Source organism: Ipomoea nil, unplaced genomic scaffold, assembly GCF_001879475.1.
Source record: "Ipomoea nil cultivar Tokyo-kokei standard unplaced genomic scaffold, Asagao_1.1 scaffold1280, whole genome shotgun sequence".
In the NCBI taxonomy this organism is placed as follows: Eukaryota; Viridiplantae; Streptophyta; class Magnoliopsida; order Solanales; family Convolvulaceae; genus Ipomoea; species Ipomoea nil.
The window spans coordinates 50,932-72,532 of record NW_017617708.1 but is presented as its reverse complement, the minus strand read 5'-3'; the positions used below and the strand labels follow the sequence as shown (position 1 = coordinate 72,532).

The following is a 21,601-nucleotide window of genomic DNA, read 5'->3' as shown; positions in this document are numbered from 1 at the left end:
TATTATTACGTTATATTGCTTAATTATATGATCGTGCATCGCACGGGTGCACATACTAGTATATATATATATATATATATATATATATAGACAAAAATACCCTTACTAAAAATAAGAAAAGTAAGGACTAAAAGTGTCCAAAAAATAATAGTCAAAAGACAAAGGACATCTTGTGAAATTAACTCCAATTTCATGTTATATTATAAAAACTGCATACAATACAGCTCGATGTGATCTCTACCGATTACAAAGCATTTTGAACATCTGTGATCATGTCATAGATGATATACATACATGTTATCCATTTCCTTCCAGGTTGGGATGTACATTACATTAATCACCCTCTAAAACAGCTAAAGTAGGAAAGAAACCACTTTTTCCTCTGCACAAACAAAACAAAACAACTTCAGTAATATAATGGACCTATAGAGAGAGAGAGAGAGAGAGAGAAAGAGAGAGAGAACCTTAAGAGAAGCATCCTCAGAAATGGCGGCAAAAGTAGTGTTCTGATGATGATGAGGTTGATAATGTTGTTGTTTATAGTGGGGAGGCGGGGCTGAGAAGGCGGAAATATGAGGGGGAGGGGGAGGGGGTGGGTGAGTGGGTAATTCGCTCTTGTGTTGCTTCCTGTCCTCTCTGGCTTGCGTAAAAACTAGTGTGTAATTTGTACACTCCTCGCCGCCTCCTTTCTTCTGATCCCATCCCCCAAATTGTGGCACTGATGACCTCCGAGGCCTCTGTATTCATTCATTCTTTTTTACTACTAATCAATCAAAAATATAATATGCAATGCAATCCAATATATGTATATATGTAGGCATATGTAATATATAAAGCTTTTGTGAGACCATCTTATAATTGTGACTATTGAGCATAAAATGCAGCTTAAGCTTTTAGTTGAGATGGAGCACATGCTTCGATTTGGTATCATTGTGAAGGACGCGGCGCCTACGCGCTTTCCGTCCAGATTTACAAATTAATTCTTTTCTTTTTATTTTTTTTAATATTTTTAATTTTTTTTGTTTAATAGTATTTTTAATTTAGTTTCTAAATATATGCATTTTATATAATAATACTAATAAACTTAACATTATGAAAAGTTGAATTAGAAATAACTTCTGTCAATGGTGAATTAGTAATACTTATGCAAGAAAATGTAATACTAATTAAGAATAAATTGTTTGTTATTATAAGAAAAAATGTAATATTTTTAACAAAAACTGTACAGGTCAGAGTAATATTTAGGAGTTTAATAGTTATGAGAAAAAAAAATATTAATCCATGATTGATTATTACTTAAAAAAAGTGTGTGCATATATTTAAGATTGATCCGCATGCATATATGCAGGAGCTGCAAAATTAAACATGAAATGATAATCAATTACATTCAAACAATTATTATCAAATAAATGAAACATCAAAACACATTAATCATTAGCATTATCGATCGAAATCATCATGAATGTATATAACTATAAAACTGATCTTTAATTTTTTTTTAAAAAAAATAATAATAGAGGATCAGAAATAAAGAAAAATAAATAAAAAAGAATACAGCTTGGTGTTGCTTACCTCCTCCCTATGGACATCCATGGCGGGGTACGGTGGAGATGGAGGATAGGAGAATGGTTAGGGATGAAATCCTCTTCTCACCTATATATGTGTTTCTCACCCATATTTATACCCCCCACTCTCCCTTTTTTTATGGATCTCTAAATAATTAATTAGTTTACCACATGTTAAATTTCAATGAGATTTCATTTTGCATTAAAAAAAAAAAAAAAGAGAGGTTAAATTTACACCTTAAAAAAAAAAATAGCACAATTAGATCTCTTGATTAACAGACTTAATATATACAATAGTCTTATTATAGTGAGACCTATTATTGAATTTTATTTTATACACACCGTACGTAGTCTTATTATAACACTACTATATTATAATTATAATTCAATTACGATTTCATGAGACAATATACACTCAAATATTTGAAACTGTTATTCAGTTTCATTTTATATACACTGTGGTTTCATTACAACACAACTAAAATATTATTTTGATATGACTGCAGTTTCATTTGACAATATACACTCAATATGTGGGATATGTTATTCAGATTCTTTTTATACATACTGTAGTTTAATTTCAACAAAACTAAAATATCATTTAAATTCAACTATAGTTTTATTTGACAATATACACCTAAATATGTGAGACATGTTATTCAATTTCATTTTATTTCAACACAACTAAAACATTATTTCAATTCTATCACAGCTTTATTCACAATATACGAGACAAGTTATTCAATTTTATTTTAGATACAATGTAGTTTCATTTTGCTTTGAATACAAAAAAATACAAAATTTGTTAAAATATAAGGATTGCCGTTTTCGGACCATGATCCACCGTATTACGACTAGGCCGGAAACTTATCCTCAAATGAGTTTCAACAATAGATAACTAATCATTCTATGAACTTTAATACTCCGTAGTAATCTGACTCTAAATTAATCAAAACTTAATTTAATTACAAAATACCGGAAATAATGTTACCCACCCACCCACACACACACACAAAAGAATTGTATTACACTTCACACATGAGGTCAACAACATTGTAGCATTTCCATTATGCATCACTGTTACTGTTAGATATGCTAAAGATTACATATAACAATTCACCAGCCACATCACATCTATCTATATTACAAATTAGCAACTGTAGCACTAATGTTCAGACAACATCGGATAAACAAGAAGTATAAACCGTACAACATGAACAAGTTAGCTATAATGGTGTCACAAAACTGGAGGGATCAAGCAAGACCACAACTTCTAGGCAGACAATTCTCATATACAAGTGCCCCTATGAATCTTCATTGTGTGTTGCGTAAAGGAATTTAGTTACTCCCTAGGACGAGCGAGCCAGAGAGAACTTAGTGCTCGAAGGCGTGAGAAGTAGTCGTTGATGGCGAGAAGAGCGCGGGCTGATTGGCGAGTAGTCAATATTTTATGCAGTTGTTGCAATGTCGACTGCCGCAGCTTATCAGCCTGAAATCAACATCTTATCATCCAACCCTATTGCTGTAAATTGAAATAAATAGGCGTGTATTAAACGAGTGAAAACAATGATTGAACACCTGGCATATAAACCCCTCGAGAGCTCCAACCTTCCCCATTGCCATGGCCATTTGACCCATATAATTCGCAACATTTCCTGATGAGCTTGAAGAGCCGAGAGTCCCGATCAGCGTCTCAGCCAAGGATTGCTGCAATGCCTCCATTCCCTGGGACAATGCATCTTCAGCCTGTTGAGATGTCTCTTGCAAGTTGTTGATGGCCAATAACTGCTGTTCGGTTAAAGGCTCCAAATGGTTTATAAGCAACTACAAAAACCCGTGTCAGAATCTAGAAACTAGTTGATAAATAAAAAGAAAACAGATAAAAGTTGCATCGCAAGTATTGTTCAAGAAAAATGCAACATGCAACACAATTACAATGTTGCTTGCAATTCAGTGAACAAAAAATGTCTTAAGTAGGTTCAGTGGCTATAAGATTCCCACATAAGTTACTAAAATCTACACTAACTTTATAGAAAAGAATTCCTAGAAAGTCACATGTCCATTGAAGAAGAGCAAAAGACTGCCTTTACTAACATTGTGCAATCATTTTAGAGAAGGAAATAAAAAGTGGCCCATACCTTAAGGAGTTCAGATGAACGAAATCCACCCAGCCATAGGAAGCATCTTTCAGCCGGAGTTTTCCACATGCCTGATAAGATATGGAAGACATCAGCTTTTGCTGCATCTGCTTTTATCCTGAAAATGTCATCATAGTGTGCCAAGATGCTATCCACAATAATGCGAAGTTCACCATCACCAGCATGAGAATTAACAGCTCCTCTTAGCTCATTGATACGTTTATTTTGCTCATCCACCCAACGTGAATATTCTACATCGAATGCCATGGCTCCTAGAATAATAAGAGTTTATGTAACATGAATTCAAAATAGATACCATAAAATGGGTTGTAAATGAGTTGTAAAAGGGTTCAAATATAGACCTTTTTATCACACAACATGGTGCCCAAACAGAAGTTAAGTTCACAAGGAGTTACCATGAACCCTTCCATGCTTTCACTAAACTCTAGTTTACACCCAAAACACAACAAAGGTCTAAAATCCTTGTATTTCAAATACAAGCATCTTATAATGTAGATTTCCAAATATTTGACCAACTGCTGTACACAGACCTTTTCTTATGTTATAATGTTATATATTCTGCACTGCATAGATGATCTATATTCCTCTTTCTGTGCACTCCTTTCCTCTTTTCATATGAATTTACTTTTAGATCTCCAACAATTCAACTCTGAATTTCAGCACAACTTGCTGATCCTGGACAGCCAGGACCATCATGTCTTAATAATAGCGCATATCATACATAGAGTTCCAAATAGATACAAAACATAGTTTGTAACATAGCATATAAGGTGTTGTGATTTGTGTGTGACTACATAATTTGGACTTCCTACGCTCGTTAATAATTAGTTTCATCCTTAAACTTGGAGTTTGCATGCTCAATCTATGTTTAGCCATATCAGGCAAAGATTGTCTTTGCTCTTTGACCAAAGTATATCAGATAATACAGTAATTTAGAAAAGGATAATATTATGTCTCTATTATTGCATCATCTTGTGAGATCTTCAGCAATTCTACAAAAAAACATTTGATTTACCTTGCATTAACAAGCAATAATTTACATTAATGTGCACTTTATAGGGAAATCAGAATTTTAAACATAAAATGAGAAGCCTAATGTCATGATTCAAAAGCACAAATGCATACCATTTCCACTCATGGATTGCGAGTGATCTCCTGAACTTGAAATAAATATGCCCTTCAATGAAAAATGAATGCTTCATAAATTAAACTGTTCAGTTACAAAGACTAGTAATGCTGCAATTTAGCATCATCATCATGTTCTTATAGTTTAACACTAAGTAACAACTCCAAATTAACTGCTCAGAAAAAAACCTGTTGTCGAGCTCGCTGGAGCTCCTGCTCAATTTGTGACAGCTTCATTCTGCTGTTCTCTAACTGTTGGACATATGCCTACAGCAGCAACGGCACAGGAAAACAATGAAGAGTTAAAATTTCACACATCATCATCATTTGAGATAAAGATTATTACAATAAAGCCAATTGAGAAACATATATATAGTACAAATGCCCACCTCAAGGGTTAATTTTCTTTAAATTTGAAACCAGTATCAAGAAAATTCATGTGAACACAGAGGACAAACTCCAATACTCAAGTAAGCCTTGATCTCAACTTTACTTAGGTCTGGATATTTTAATTTGATTCTTTTGGAGGCAACTTGGGGCTGTGGGCAAAAGCCACTTGAATGTAGGAGATAAATAGACCAGATAGCTTTGCCAACTTCAAATGCAGAATGAAAATCCCATACCATGTAGAAATTGGAACAGCAATTAACTGGGAAGCTATTTTAATCTTATCAGGTTGTTTAAAGTACTAGCTTCTGTTGAAACCCTATGCTCTTTTAGGAATGGGTCCATTAGGTTAATAGTTAATATACCTGTATAAATAGTAGATCTCTGTACAGCTCTTTACACTGAATACAAGAATCCCTTTTATTCTTTCACATGGTATTAGAGCCTAAAAAACCCTAAAACAAAATCCTAAAACTATTGGTCTTTATACTCATTATTCCTTACAATTCTAAACCCAACCAACCAAAAATATTCCCAGTAATTTCTTTTCCCCTAACCAAACAATGGAATCAATCTTTCCAAAATTTGTTTTTTCCATGGAATTTACATTGCATTCCTCAGTTATTTTCCACGAACCAAACGGGTAATATATTGGAATGTATTTTAAAAAAAGAAGAAAAAAGATGACAATTAAATAGAGAGGAAGCTACCTTTTTTCTTAAACGGCTCTTCCTGGCAGCTTCGCGATTTTGAGCAAGTCTGCGGAGTGTCTGCACACATGAAGAGTATTGGAGATTATCATCTCTGCATATTTTTCAAACAACTTGTTCATATTGAAAAGTTGTAGACCTTTTGATCTCTTGTCTTGTCACTGCCATTGGAAGCCACAGTGCCTAGAGATTGATCACTTGGAAACTGTAATCAGCATAAATAAATTGGTAACAATTACCTTCAAACAAAGGAAAGAACATCTAGACCAACTAGAAGGGAAATGGGAAAGATTCCTCAGCCACATATCATTATCTTTAATATATGATCAAGGCATAGAAAAAGTGCAAGGTAGTTAAGAGGCAGTTAATTGACCCGGGTCGTTTGGAAAACAGGAAAATGACTTATGGAAAATGGTTTTTGGAAAATGAGTCATTTTCCAGAAAACATTTTCCTTTCTAGTATTTGGTTGCATTCTGAAAAACTGTCTTGGTGTATTTTGTTCATTTTCTGGAAAATGAGTATAATTGTATAATTAAACATTTTAATTATTTTATTTAGAATATAACATGTATAATAATATATAATAATATAATAACAATTTTAAATATAATAAAAAATAATTAATGAGTTATTAAAATAACTAACCAAAGTCTTGTAATTCAAAATAACAACAACAACAACATCAACAACAACAACAACAACAACAACAACAATAATAATAATAATAATAATAATAATAATAATAATAATAATAATAATAATAATAATAAGTGGTATAGTAGTGGTGGTGGTGGTGGTGGTAGTGTGGTGGTGATGGTAGTAGTGGTGGTGTAGTGGTAGTGGTAGTGGTGTTATTTGTTATATAATAATAATGATAACAACAACAACAACAACAAAAAACAACAACAACAACAACAACAATAATAATTATAATAAGTGGTATAGTAGTGGTGGTAGTGTGGTGCAGTGGTGGTAGTGTGGTGCAGTGGTGGTGGTGGTGTTGGTGATGGTAATGATGGTGGTGGTGTAGTGGTAGTGGTAATGGTGTTATTTGTTATATAATAATAATAATAATAATAATAATAATAATAATAATAATAATAATAATAACTGGTGGTGGTGGCGGCGGTTGCAGCAGCGGCGATGGTGATGGTGGTAGTGAGGTGGTGGGGTGGTAGTGGTGGTGGTGTAAAAGTTGGAAAATGACTTCCCTAAAAAAAAGGGGAAGTTATTTTCTTCCAAAACAAGCATGTTTTCCAAAGTCAACGGAAAATGATTTTCGTTGACTTGATTTTCTAGGCACATCCAAACACTGGAAACCCAAAAAATGATTGCCAGAAATCATTTTCCGGGTTTCCAAACACACCCTAAAGGGAAAAACAAAGAAACTTTAGGAGGACTGGGCAACAATGTGCACATTGTTAAGTGTCAATCAATAGAGATGGAACATCCCCAAAAGAGTTAAAGAGTACTAACACTAGGAAAATTGAGATGAAGTAGTTGAGAGCATTTTGATTACCCTAGAGTTTTTATCTTCAGTATCTGCATCAGTTGATGTATCCGTCATAGGACTGATGTCTGTCATTATGGGCTATTGAATGATCACTTCAGGTGGGGAACTTGACTTGCCTTCTGCAGCTAACCAGACCACAAAATCAATATATATGGATTTGCAGATATGAGAACTCTGCAAATGCAACATGAACAAACATCAAAAGACACCGTGAGCAAAGATGGAAAGAGGAATAAGAAAGATCACTACTGTTTCCCGCCCTCTTCCCTAAACCCCAACACACCCAACGGCAAAAAAAGAAGACCAAATTAAAATTGTCTTTCAAGATACAACACTAGGTTCACTCAGTGTTAATCATTTCTACTGTAGAGGTAAGCATCATAAAAATGATATTTATTGCAAGTACTGTAACTTTGGAGATATTCCCCATGACAAGCAATTTGTTTTCACTAATAAGATGTGCTCACTTACTCTAGAATTCTAAATTTAAGATTCCAACAAACACATAAAGAGTTGAGAATTTCAAAAGATACTTATAAAAGTACTGAAATTACGGAACTTCTGTTCCTTAAAATGCATTTCTACCACACAAATCTCCATGACAGCATAGAGATAAATGAGAATGTGAATGAAAAAAATTGTGATGTCACACATTACATCAAGATTAACTTCCCATTAATCATATCCAATACTGATTGGAGTCATTAGTTTATTCTAAATGTCAAAGACCATTCTATTGGCTAAAGATTGCCACTTACTGATAAGCATCTAATAAAACGTACTTCAATGTTAAAATTACAAGATTAAAGTATTTTATTGACAGTGAGTCAAATATTCAAAACTACCAAAGATAAGATCAATACTTGGTTAGACTAAATAATACTCTAGTATAAAATTACTATGAATCTTCCAACTCTGTATAAGTTCCAAATAATAGTCCTACTTCATATTATTACAGAATCGGGCATGGAACAGAAAAAGTTTTCTTAAGTTCCCAAAACAAAGACTGATTTTTATGCTGGAACTTTTGAACCAACTCTCAAGATCAAAACAAAATTTTCTTTTCTGTAAGCACCTTGATTAAAAAAACAAAACCCATTCACAGTAATCATTAACATAACACAGTCAGGCAACTTAATTTCCATAGGAGCTCATGTTTTTTAGGTAGAATTAAGCCATAAAGGGATCTACAATCAGACCAATCAACAAAACAAATCATTAGATCGAAGTGTATAACCAAAAAGTTGCTCAGTAATAATCTTCAAAAGCAGGATTATTACTTAAGAGCATAGATACAGACATAAACCATCTCTTGCTCAAACTCTGAGCCCTAGCACGAAGAATTTCTTAGCTCGACCTATTCCTATTCTCGGCATCATTATAAAATTATAAAATAAAATAAAATAGACCCTCTCGCATTAGTAAAGGTCAATAAAAATCAAGCAATCATTTGCATATCATCTTAAAGTATTCCACAGATCGATAAATCGAATCAAAACTATAATCAAACTCCTAACACAAAACAATTCAAAGAAATCAAGTAATCATCAAAAAAAAAATTAATACCTTGGAGATTTTCCCTTTTGTTGGCCGGTTTTTTGACTTGTTTTTTTTTTTAAATTTCCTCGAGCGGTGTTGCTCAGTAAAGCAGTGAAATCGATCAAGGGCTGAAGAACCGCCGTCGGTGTGACTTCAGAACAGGTAAAATCCCCTGGCTCGGCGAAGACAAACGACGACGGAGAGCTGAAAAATGGGGGAAACCTACGTCACGAGTGACGTAGTCTACTTGGTCGCGTTCGATGTCTTGATTGCTAAATTTGACTTTTGAGATACGCATAGCCGCAGAGGTACGTACTTTTTGGGTACGGAGTTTTAAAAGTCAAACGCTACGAATTACATTTTCAGAGAAATACGTGTGCAATTTTTAGATAAGATTTTTTTTTTTTTTTTTTTTTTTTGGAAAAAGGTAAGGTACGAATTACATTTTCAGAGAAATACGTGTGCAATTTTTAGATAAGGTTTTGGTTATTTCTGTGGATACACTGACAAGTATGAAAATTTTGTTTTAGTCAATAGACTAAAACATGATTTTTGGGGGGTTTTTGTCCGATCAAATAAATAATAGGAGAGAAAAATAAAATAAAAGAAAATAAAAATTTTGATAAAAAACTTTTTATATGCCTAGTTAGCGCGTGTAGTGCCTGATGATATTGTAAAAATGTGTTCAGAGCATGACCAATACCGTATCAACAGATGTGGAAAATCTGTACCTTAGTCCCTGTTTCTTAGCTCCTCCAGCGTATACTATCGGAAAAAGTTCCAGAGAAACACTCCTCTTACTTGCCCATTGGGTTCAGCCAAGAAGGAATAATTGGCAGTTAGAACTCCTTTAGTTATTTCTATATTAGAAAGTATTGCTTCATAGTTGTTGGTTGATCTAGTCCCGAATGGGTTCAGCCAAGAAGGAATAATTGACAAATATTTGTTACAATTGATTTTTTTATTTCATAAGGAGGGGGATACCCAAGAAGTTTAGATACAATTATTTACAGCACGCCAATGGGGAAAACCACAACAATCATCATCTAATTTCTTTGAATTTCATCCGGTGGCCTAGCAAAGTAGTGGAACCCTCTGGGCAGCCTTGTTGCTAATCCTGCCATGAAGTTAGCTGCACCATTCTACTCTCGACAAACCGCCTCGACCTTCCATGATTCAAAGGATCGCGGTTCTTTTCTACAAGCAAGGAGAATGTTTTTGGCCACTGATGTAGAGGGCGTATCGCAGTTAATGAAGCTTGCGATTTGGCTAGAATCTGTTTCAAAGATTACTTAATTTGTTAAAGCCCATCCATGCTGCCAGTTGAATACCTTTGAGCATGGCCCAAGCCTCGGCTACTAAGGGAGAGCAGCATCCTATATTATAAGCAAAGCCATGTTTCCAAGAACCAGTATCATCTCGTATTAAGCCACCTCCACTAGCTTGAGATGCGCTTTGGTTGGCAGCACCATCAACATTAATTTTAACGAAGCCATTTTGCGGTTTATTCCAAGACAGCTGCTTCCAGGCATAATCATTCAGGTTGTGCTCACCCTTTGCTCTTGCATAGGCTTTAATGTTTTGTTCTACTTGTATTTTAATCCAAGAAATCTTCACAGAAGTAGGTAGCACTGTATTGGCAAATATAGCATCGTTTCTCCATCTCTAAATCCACCACAATGTGGTGGCAAACAGAACGCTGCTATCCAAGGGACTTCTATCATCATGTCTTCGTGCTATGCCTTTAACAAACCAGTCCTGAAATGGGAGAGAGTTGATACTACGGCTGAGTGTAGGTAACAAATTGTTCCAAATCTCCTTAGCCTTTAGGCAGCTGCGCAAAACATGATCAATATTTTCCACTAGTTGTGCACAAACCCAGCACTTATCATCGGCTGCTATCCCCCTACTGACCCTATTTTTGTTGGTCAATATCCCATCTCCAACAATTGATTTTTTTTTTTTTAATTGAATGTATATACGAATTTGTTTGTGGTTGCAATACAAATTTAAAATAATTTAATGAGGATCATAAAAAATAAAATGAAAAATTTAGTGGCAGTTCAAAAATGTCACAATTATTAAATTATTAAATAAGAAAATAATTTTTAAAAATAAAAATCTATTTTAGCGGCGGTTTGATAACCGCCGCTAATATTTATTATAAAAAATAAAATATATTTTAGCGGCGGTTTTAAAACCGCAGCTAATATTTATGGTAAAATTAAATAAAATGTATCTGGCGGTTATATAAATGTCGCTAAATGTAAACAAAAATGATTGATTTTTCGCGGCGGTTCTTGAACCATCGCTAAACGTAGTACAAACCGCTAAATGATTGACGGACTAATTCTCGCGGTTGTAAAAAACCGCCGCTAAAACCTTCGCGACACACTATTTAGACAAGGTTGGAGAACTGACGAAAAACGCAGTAGGCCGCTAAACATTAAAAAAAAACGCGCGCTAAATGCTATATTTGGTGTAGTGGGCGCCTAGGCACTAGGCCAGTCGGTCGCCTAGATTTTCATCGTAATTGGTGTTTTAGGCAGCCGGCCACCTAGACGCCCGCCTAGTCAGTTGATAAGCTAGTGTTTCATTTTTTTAATGGGTTATTTTGCTTAAAATGATGTCGTTTAGAGCGAAATAACCCTAAATTGTTCAAATTGATCGCAAATAAAAAAAATGTACAAAAAATCAAAATTATTAATTACTCCTCTATTCACTGCCTGTCATCGCACCACTCACACGTCGTTGCTCGTTGCTAGCTGGTCGCCGAGAATCTTTGAAGGTACATGAAGGGGAGTGGAAACTAAATGGATGCTCAATTATAATCGATGCTTGGATAGATATTACAATTTAGATTATATTAAATATTAAATATTGGCTCAAGTGTCATTCCGCACCAAGAACCAATTGTGATTTTTCATGCCCCACCCTGACCTTTCATAAGTGCTGATTCAATACACATACCATAATTTTTTTTACAATTAGTTTTTTTTACAGGTAGCATTCAAGTTCTAGGTAATGAGTTGCTAATGTGGACGTGGTTTGCTATTGACGTGTTTTAAGTTGTAGAGGTGACAACCAATTCATCACTTGTCTGGTTTAAACCCAAATTGAAACCTGATTCTCTAACCCTAAATCGAATTTGCTCACCCTAACCGGCCAAGTCGCGACTCAATAGAAATATGAAACCATCCAATCTCCCACTCTACCACCCAAACCCTAAATCCCTAAGCCCGACGACACCCAGACGGCATCCCATACATCGCAACTACTAGTAGACGACGAAGGAAAAACGCCTGGCATTCGTAGGCAATATTTGCGAAGGACGAATAAGGTATGTTAAACTAACTGTATACGTAGAACAATGTATATGTTATACTGTTTTCTTATGCGAATATGCGGTGAATATGCTTTGAATGTGGTGTGAGTGTGGTCCTGCATTTCTTTACTCTTATTTATGGCGGTTGCTGTTTGTATAAAGTGTGGTAATGCTTTTATATTGAAATGTGCATTGCATTTCTGTTGTCAGGATGAATGAAACTGTGGAATTAATTATTCATCATGGTGGCAGTTTCGTGCAAAAGCCTAGGTTGAAATATTTGAATGGTGAGACATAGGTAGTGACTGTGGACCCTGATTTAATATGTTATCCACACTTAGTAAAGTATATAGCAGACCAAAGATATGGGAAAATAGCATCTCTGACTTATATAAGTTGACCACTGGACCCTTTGCAACTTTAAAACTATTAAATGATTATGCTAGTAGTCTACACTTAGCTAAGATTGCTTGTGAAAATAAAAGGTGTGAGATTTATGTTGAATATGGGGAAAATGAGTCTGAGGTGGTTGGTTTATGTTTACCTGGGCCTGAAAGGGGCGGGGTGGAGTTCAAGTTGAGGTGCGGGGAATGAAGTTGAGGGTCAATTAGGAGGTGAGGAAGGGGGTTGCATCTGAGGCAGTGTTATATTTTGAGCAAGGGATAGAACAAGAGTTAGGAGGTGAGGAAGGGGGGCTGCATCTGAGGTAGAGTTATATGGTGAGTAAGGGATATAACAAGAGTTAGGTGGTGATGAAGGGGGCAGGGGTTAAGGCATAACAAGAGTTAGGTGGTGAGGAAGGTGGGAGTGAAGATTATGGATTTGGGAGTGACTTTTACAGTGAGCATGATACTGATATAAGCAGTGGTAGTGAGCATGACTCAGATTTCAGTCAGTAAACTACAAGGCTGAAGAGCAAAAGAAAAGTTAGAATAGATCCTAACTCTATACCACAATATGCTCCAACATCTACAAATTCTTTAGATGAAGAGGGAGATTCAGTGTATTATGATTCACAAGATCCACCCACCAACAATTGATGCAGATTTAGAGAATGAGGAAGGTGTTGAGGTTCAATCAAAGTACAATGACAAGTACCCTAAGTGCAACCCTTAATCTGATTCACCCTTTCTTGAATTAGGTATGTACTTTGATAATAATGTGCAATTCACGTTTGCTATGATAAGTTATGTTGTTTACACAAAGAGAGATTTATTTTGAAAAAAAAAAAAAAAAAATAGGCTAAGGTATGTTAGGGTTGGGTGTCTTGGAAAGGGCTGTGCATTTCATATAAGTGTTGGGTGGGAAGAAAGAACCAAGTGTTTTCAAGTTAAAGCAATTATGTTGGAGAATAAATGCAACACTAAATTCACATTAGGGATAGTTAGTCAAAAGTGGTTAGAATGGAAATTTGAAAAAAAAAAATGTGAGGCAAAATCCAACCAATCATTATTGTATGGACCATGGTCCACACAAGTTGTGTGGACCATATTTTGTCTACTATAAAATAATGTACGTTCATTATAAAAATAATGTACATTTAATACAAAAATAATGTACATTATATTTAAGGATGTACATTATTTTTGTTCTTAGTGTACATTATATTGTATAATGTACATTCAGTACAAAAATAATATACATTTAGCATATTAAAAATGTACGTTTTGTTATGGTCCACATTACATTGTATGGGCCATGGTCCACACAATAATTTGCCAAATCCAACTATTGGGTACTCTGAGTTGAGTAGAGACATTAAATATGAGATGAACATTAATGTGACTGTCAGTATGTGTAGAAGGGCAGTGACTGAAATTCTAAAGAAGTTGGATATAGGTTATGAGAGTCAGTTCAACAAGCTTAGGGATTATGCTCAATAGTGTTTGAATTCAAATCCAGGCAGTACTGTGAAGATTAAAACAACTAGAACTGTTCTTACTTCACCTTTGGTAGTTGAGAGGATATATGTATATTTTAATGCCTTGAAGATGGGGGTTTTTAGAGGGTTGTAATAGGTTTATTGGACTGGGTGGCTTTTTTTGAAAGGCAAATTGAATGGTGAAATCCTCACATCTGTGGGTATAGATGGGAATAATTAAATGTACCCAATAGCTTGGGCTGTAGTGGAGATTGAGAATAGCTCTTCATAGAGATGGTTTCTGGAACTTTTGAAGGTAGACCTGGAAATAGTGGACAACACTCAATGGACATTGATGAGTGATCAGCAAAAGGTAAAGCCAACACTCAATTATATACTTCTTTAAATATGTTAATAAGACTTAATTTGTTGCTAACATTAAGTCTGATTTTGCAGGGTTTATCTAATGTCATACAAGAAGTATTCCATGTGTTGAGCATAGAAATTGTGCTATGCATGTGCATGCCTGTTTGGCAACATACTTAGCCATTTTACTTACTCATTTTTTGCAACATACTTAGTCATTTTTGTTGTCAAGAATTTAGGCCTTTTGGCTGCACTAAAAATTGAACATACAAACTGGAAACTGAAACTGAACCGATTTTGTTATCAAGAATTGTACAATAAGTGCTAACCAGAATCTGAAACTGAGCAATGACAAATTTTCATTACAATCTTAAACCAATACAATTTCTAACTTAACATTTTTGCTACAAGCACCACAATTACAACTAAGAGAACTATCCTCAACAATTCATTTTCTTTTTTCATAGCATAGGCATTTACAATTAGTTCTCTCAAACTTTCTATTTTACCCCTCAAAGACACCACCAGCTTCTTTAGTTCTTCATGCTCACCTTCGCCCCTCCTTGCACTGTGATCCTTCAAAAGGAAGAAGCCACAACCATTTCCATCCTAGACAAACAATCCAATAATAATAAATCCAAAGTTGAAAATTTTAAACCAAAAAAAAAAAAAAAAAAAAAAAAAATTACAATAACCAAAATACTGGAAAAAAAAAAAAAAAAAACCAAAAAAGGAAAAAATCCTAGCTTGAATGATGACATCTTGTACGCTGATTGCTTCATCGGACACCAGTGCTTTGTAGAAGGAAATGGTAATGGCTGATTGCGTCGTCGGAAAACGTTGAGCATTGAGTCGTCGACTATACGCTTTGCGAAAGGGAGAAGACGAGAATACACTGTAAATTCTACAAATTAGGCGGAAATGTTAAACATAGCCTCCACGTCAGATTAAGACCGATTCCATGTCATCACGTTTACAGGGAAACCTACAAAAAAAACTAATTGAAAAAAAAAATATTTAAGATTTCTGCATCGAATCAGCACTTATGAAAGGTCAAAGGGTCCGGCATGCAGAATCGCAATTGGTTCATGGTGCGGAATGACACCTTATCCTTAAATATTAAATATTTTAGTATTAACTATTAAATAGTTTATAACTCTCAAGTCTTAAAATTTTAGATTTAAAAAAGAAAAAAAAAATCATGCGCCCTAGGAGCGCCTAGCGATTTTTTCAACACTGGTGCACGACAATGTTCAAAATGTGCTGTTTGCACGTGATTTTCTACAAAACTAGAGCCCAAAAAAATTTAACTTTGCAGGATAAAAAACTTTAAAAAAAAAAAAAAAAAAAATTCACCCCACACCCGTATAAAACTCCTAATCTAGTTTTTTTTAAAACCCCTCCAAAAAATCATTGTTGTGGATGCTCTAACCCTAACCAAGGTTTTTTTTTGGGATTATTTTCCAAAGCAAAATTTAGAATGAAATTTTTGAATGTTGGGGATGAGATGTTTTCAAAGGTTTTTGTTGGACCATATAATATAATGGGAAAAAAATAATAGAAAAGAATGATGTTGGTCCATGCTGGATGCAACGTCTAGTGCATGCACCACTTGAGAGGTTGTGTGTGTATTTAGGATGATGTGCACATGTCACTTTCGGTGCAAAAATACGGTGAGCCATGATCAATGAATCTCTTAAAATAAATTCTATACGAAATATGTACTTGAAAGCTCAAAACCATGCACTTGAGTGTACAAAAATGTGCATTTGAAGGTAAAAAAATCACACTTGGAGGTAAATAGATGTGCAATTGATGCAATTTATAATACCAAAAAGCGAGGTTATTCAACTTAAGTGTCATTAAACTAATTCCCATACAAATCGTTTGTAAATCTCACAAATTTCATTAGAAATTTAGTTATATGTTATTGAAAAGAATGCACAAAATATAACAAATACTGTCCAGAATTGTGTACTTGAAGGCATAAAAGGGTGCACTTGAAGGCAAAAAATTTGCACTGAGGGAAAAAATGGTTCACTTGAATACTAAGTATTTTTTTATTATTATTTAAATTACACAATAGTAAGACACACATACACTTGTAGTCATTAAATTGAGCACTTGAAGGCATAAAAAGGATCGATCCTCTATTATTATTTTAATAATATAATTTCTGAGGCACCATTTCGTAGTTGGTGCCTCGGAAAATTTTACTATTTTCTATCCACAACACCTCCATTGTAAAGGTGTCTTAGAAAGTGCAACTCACATTCCCAATTTTGTACTAGTGATCACTAGAAAGCAAGGGAGAAAAAAATGACACTAAAAGGGAAAATTCGAAGGAAAATTAATTATGCACTCTTAGAAAGGAAAACATGCACTTGAAAACTAAAAAACGTGCACTTAAAGGCCAAAGTTTTGCACTCAAAGGCACACAGATGTGCACTTAAAGGAGAAACTAAGTACTGAAACAAAACAGATGCACTCGAAGAAGAAAATTATGCACTTTCGAAGAAGGAAAAATGTGCACTCGAAGAAAAAAAAAAACTACACTCGAATACAAAAGACAATTTGACCAACTTAATCAAAATTACAAATATACTACCACGCGTTTTTTAATTAGTATTCAATCTGGACTATTGATTTGGACTGCATCTACGGTCAGAATTTGTGCGCATTTTTTACCTGTAAAAGCTTTTTATTTGATCCTATATATATATATATATATATATATATATATATATATATATATATATGGAAGGGATGAGGTGCATTTGTACTTAATGTGCGTCATGTTAATATGCGTGAGTTTTGTACTTAATGTGCCTGAGTATTGTGTTTAATGTGCGTGAGATTTGTGCTTAATGTGCGTGAGTATTTCAGAATTGCGAGCTCAGAAGGAAGCAAAACAGAAACTCACGCACACTAACGCCCAAGCTTCTTGTTACTTCTTCCTTCAATTTGGCCATGGATTCTGGATTATCAGCTACCTTCAGTGCAGTTGAATGTTTATATAGATGACGCACACACAGTAAAATTTGCACAGTAGCTAAGTGTGGATTTCTGTTGTATTATTCCTATAATTCTTAACCACCATAGTCCGCCTCCGCATCATCATCATCATCAGGGAGGGGGCAATGACTACTGGGGATGGGGAAGAAGCTGACATCAATATTTTCTGCTGCATTTTACACATTCATGCACATTAAGTATAAATCTCAGACACATTAAGCACAACACTCACGCACATTGAGTACAAATCTCACGCACATTAATCCACCGCACATCCGCACGGGAAGCATTCAACCGCACGGGAACCTTTCACTCTATATATATATATATATATATATATATATATATATATATATATATATATATATATATATATATATATATATATATATATATATATATATATATATATATATATATATATATATCAAGTGAGAACTATGCCCATGTAATTGAGAACTTGTGGATAAATCCAAACCATTGATCTAGTAGATCTAACAATTGAAAATAAACAAAATTTTGTAATATTTATGAAAATGACCCGCTCATTTTAAAAAGAGAAAATATCATTTTTAGTCCCTCGACTATAACACATGTATCAATTTTGGTCAGACTATTAACATTTTCAAATTAAGTGCATGGCTATTCAATTTGTATAACAAATTATTCCTACCGCTAAATTGTCCGACCAAAGTCACCAGTGACCGGCTAATTTATTTAATTTTTATTTTCATAAAAGCGGGGTCATCTCAAGTTATTTCGTTGATGAATTTCTTATAAAAGCAATCCTAAATTTGACATCATTTTGTATCTCAAAAGTTCTGGTTTGATTACCTTTGTTGCTTAGTAAAGAAAATTAAAAATTGATAGGATAGTGTGTTTCACACGTCTGAAGACAATGATCGAGTGTTTCTTTGTTTGTGCTAAGTCTTAAGTTTGTTATACGAGAGCCAGGTTCCTAACAAGTCATACTAAAGTTATTGAAATGCTTTTAGAATTGAACAATCTTGAAATAAGAGGCTAAGAAGTGAAAAAATAATGTTGTGAAAGTGGTTTTGATATAAGAAGGAGAATAAAATGTGAATTTCTTACTTTAACCCTCAAATTTTAAATATTTTTTAATTTTTCGTCAATTTTAACAGTCGGAGACCAAATGCGCCACTTCGTTCATAACTGATGGACTAAAAATGGATACGGTCATAACTCAGGAACTGAGTTGGAACTTGGGTATAACTTAGGGACCAACGATGCAATTTTTTCTTTTTTAATTTTTTCATCAATTTTAACGGTCGGGACCAAATGCATCATTTTGTTCATAACTGAGGAAGTAAAAATAGATACGATCATAACTCAAGAACTGAGTCGGAACTTGGTATAACTTAGGGACCAAATATATAATTTTTCCTATATAAAAAACATAATTGATGCAATTAATTAAGCACCTTAAAAGCAACACCTCTCGTAAGAGCATCCACAATGGTTGGGGAGAATTGAGAGATAATGTAAGAGTGATTAGGAGAGAGAATGTGGGAAGGGGAGGAAAAAAAACAAAAAAATCAAAATCAAAAATAAAAAAAAAACAAAAAAAAAAAAATAAAAAAAAAAATTAAAGGGTCAGGCGCGCCTGACGCGCCCGTGTTAATTCTTTTCTTTCTCTTTCTTCTTTTTCTGCCATTCTCCCCAATTTTGCAAGATAAATATCTCCACAATTATCCCCACCCCACATTTGTTATTATCCCCATTGAGAAGAATTAATTCTGAAATCTTCCCATAATATGCACAAATGTGGATGCTCTAAGGTGATGCTTTTGCAGCACCTACTACTATTATTATTATTATTATTATTACTAGTATTTTTCCCGTGCGGTGCACGGAAAATACGTTATAAAAATATACTCTATATGAGGTTTATTCATATATAAAATTTTTGTTATTTAATAATTATTATGTGTGAATTCCTATGATAAAATTATGAACATAAATATATTTACAATTAAAATAATATTTAAGGTGGGTGATTACTACAAATCTTAAACTATATTAAAAATTTAGTAGATAGTATTTAATATTACAAATTTTTAAGAACTTAGTAAACTACAATAGTAATTTTTATTTTTTTTATACAATTTTTAAGAACTTAGTAACCTACAATAGTAATTGAATTACAATTTTAGAGTCACCGGGATCAAAATTTTTAGACCTTTGAGATTTTTAACTCTAGATGTAGCAACATACAATTGACCTTTAAAGACCAAACAATCACAATCTTAGTTCGAACATTGATTTTTTCTTCCAAATACTATCGATCGAATTAAGTGTGTAATCAATAAAAGATGATAACTAATAATTCGAGAATATAATCTTAATGTTACTAAGCCTACTTCACGTCAATTAAGTTGGAGAGTATTGTTGGATAATATCCGATGAATCCACGAATAACGCATCGATCTTTGTCTCCGTAGTCCTCGATATGCACATCAACAATCTTAAATATTAAACCGCCTAGCTATGCTATATATTAATTTCAAACTTATGGACTTTAGGATTGCAAGTGTGGTGTGCATGCATGCTTCTTAAAGCAATATGGTCTTGTGAAAATTAAATGTTTTTTTTTGTAGGAAAAAATAAATGTTGTTAATACCAACATTTAACCATTAATATCAACATTTAATTTTCACAAGACCATATGACTTTATTATAATTAAGATTATTATTATTATTATTATTATTATTATTATTATTATTATTATTATTATTATTATTATTATTATTATTATTATTATTATTATTATTATTAATATACTGAAATATGTAATTATAATAATATAATTTATTATCACTCAAAAACTAAAAACTCAACAAAGGCAAAGGTAAAGTAAGTAAATAACCAAGGATTTTTCAAAAATAATAATAATAATAATAATAATAATAATAATAATAATAATAATAATAATAATAATAATAATAATAATCTATATCTATATATCTATATATATATATATATATATATATATATATATATATATATATATATATATAAATAAAATCCTAAGAGCCAAATTTTCCCCCCAAAATTTAGAGGCATTTTTGTAACAACATCCAAATTATATATTTTTTACGTGTATATATGTATATTCAATATTGTATACTTGCTTACTTACCAAAGCTTACCAAATATATTATTATTACCTTTATTCATGCCTAAACATAAATGCATGTATATGTAATCCAAATTCTCCTAATGCATATATATGTAATCCAGCGTTACTTCCGTATATAATTTTAACTTTAGTAGTTGTTTTCCTTTTAAAAGTCTGCCTTTGGTGGTTTGCTTTGACCCCGTAGAATCTTCTGCACATATATATAGATAAGGAATCATTTAGGATAATAATTAATAAAGGAAGGGATTAAATTAGGGATTCGCAGTATAAGGAAAAGAACATTTTCGCAGTATAAGGAAAAGAATATTTAAGATATTTTCGCAATTGTACATGGACATTTCTTTATAATCGGCCACATAATTTGCAAAATCATCTTTATTTCTACAAATAATAATGTTCCATAACCAACCACCTATTCTGCACTATAAATACTCTTCTAATCCAAAACAATTCTACCATCCATTGTTTTCTATTCTTCTCTGCTATTTCTCCTTATTGTTCACTAATGGAGATTCTCAATAAAAATTTGAAGTTTGCTGAAGGAGTTCTAATGGTTAAATTATCAAAAGCTCGAAAAGATGTTCAACCTGAACTTGAGAAACTAAGATAGAAGGCAATATCAAAGGTATTTTATATTTTGCAGGCTATGAGAATGTAATTTCGTGTGATGTGGTGTCATTTTTTATTTTGAAGTTTCATTCCAATGGTTAAATCATCAAAAACCCGAAAAGATGTTCAACCTGAACTTGAGAAACTAAGACAAAAGCCAATATAAAAGGTATTTTATATTTTGCAGGCTATGAGAATGTAATTTTGTGTGATGTGGTGTCATTTTGTATTTTGAAGTTTCATTATAAGGTTAAAACAACTAAAA

The 21,601-nt window shown here is 33.3% G+C and overlaps 2 protein-coding genes across 5 annotated transcripts; both read right to left on the bottom strand.

Moving 5' to 3' along the window:
* Positions 1–136: 136 nt before the first annotated feature.
* Positions 137–1,646, bottom strand: LOC109184676. 2 transcript variants are annotated; one of them, XM_019334697.1, is made up of 3 exons: positions 1,573–1,646; positions 465–737; positions 137–382 (listed from the first exon to the last, which is right to left on the bottom strand). In XM_019334697.1, the coding sequence occupies exons 1-3, from the start codon at positions 1,591–1,593 to the stop codon at positions 338–340; spliced, it is 339 nt and encodes a 112-aa protein (XP_019190242.1). In that variant the 5' UTR covers positions 1,594–1,646; the 3' UTR covers positions 137–337. The 2 variants fall into 2 exon arrangements, with proteins under 2 accessions (XP_019190242.1, XP_019190243.1); XM_019334698.1 differs by having other exon boundaries at positions 1,576–1,629.
* Positions 1,647–2,605: 959 nt separating this feature from the next.
* Positions 2,606–9,304, bottom strand: LOC109184684 (transcription factor TGA2.1-like). 3 transcript variants are annotated; one of them, XM_019334706.1, is made up of 9 exons: positions 9,027–9,304; positions 7,467–7,634; positions 6,086–6,151; positions 5,947–6,006; positions 5,039–5,116; positions 4,850–4,901; positions 3,704–3,975; positions 3,144–3,389; positions 2,606–3,054 (listed from the first exon to the last, which is right to left on the bottom strand). In XM_019334706.1, exons 2-9 carry the CDS (start codon positions 7,530–7,532, stop codon positions 2,908–2,910), a joined length of 987 nt encoding a protein of 328 aa, XP_019190251.1. In that variant the 5' UTR covers positions 7,533–7,634; positions 9,027–9,304; the 3' UTR covers positions 2,606–2,907. The 3 variants fall into 3 exon arrangements, with proteins under 3 accessions (XP_019190251.1, XP_019190252.1, XP_019190254.1); XM_019334707.1 differs by having other exon boundaries at positions 7,467–7,585; XM_019334709.1 differs by having other exon boundaries at positions 7,467–7,579.
* Positions 9,305–21,601: the final 12,297 nt, after the last annotated feature.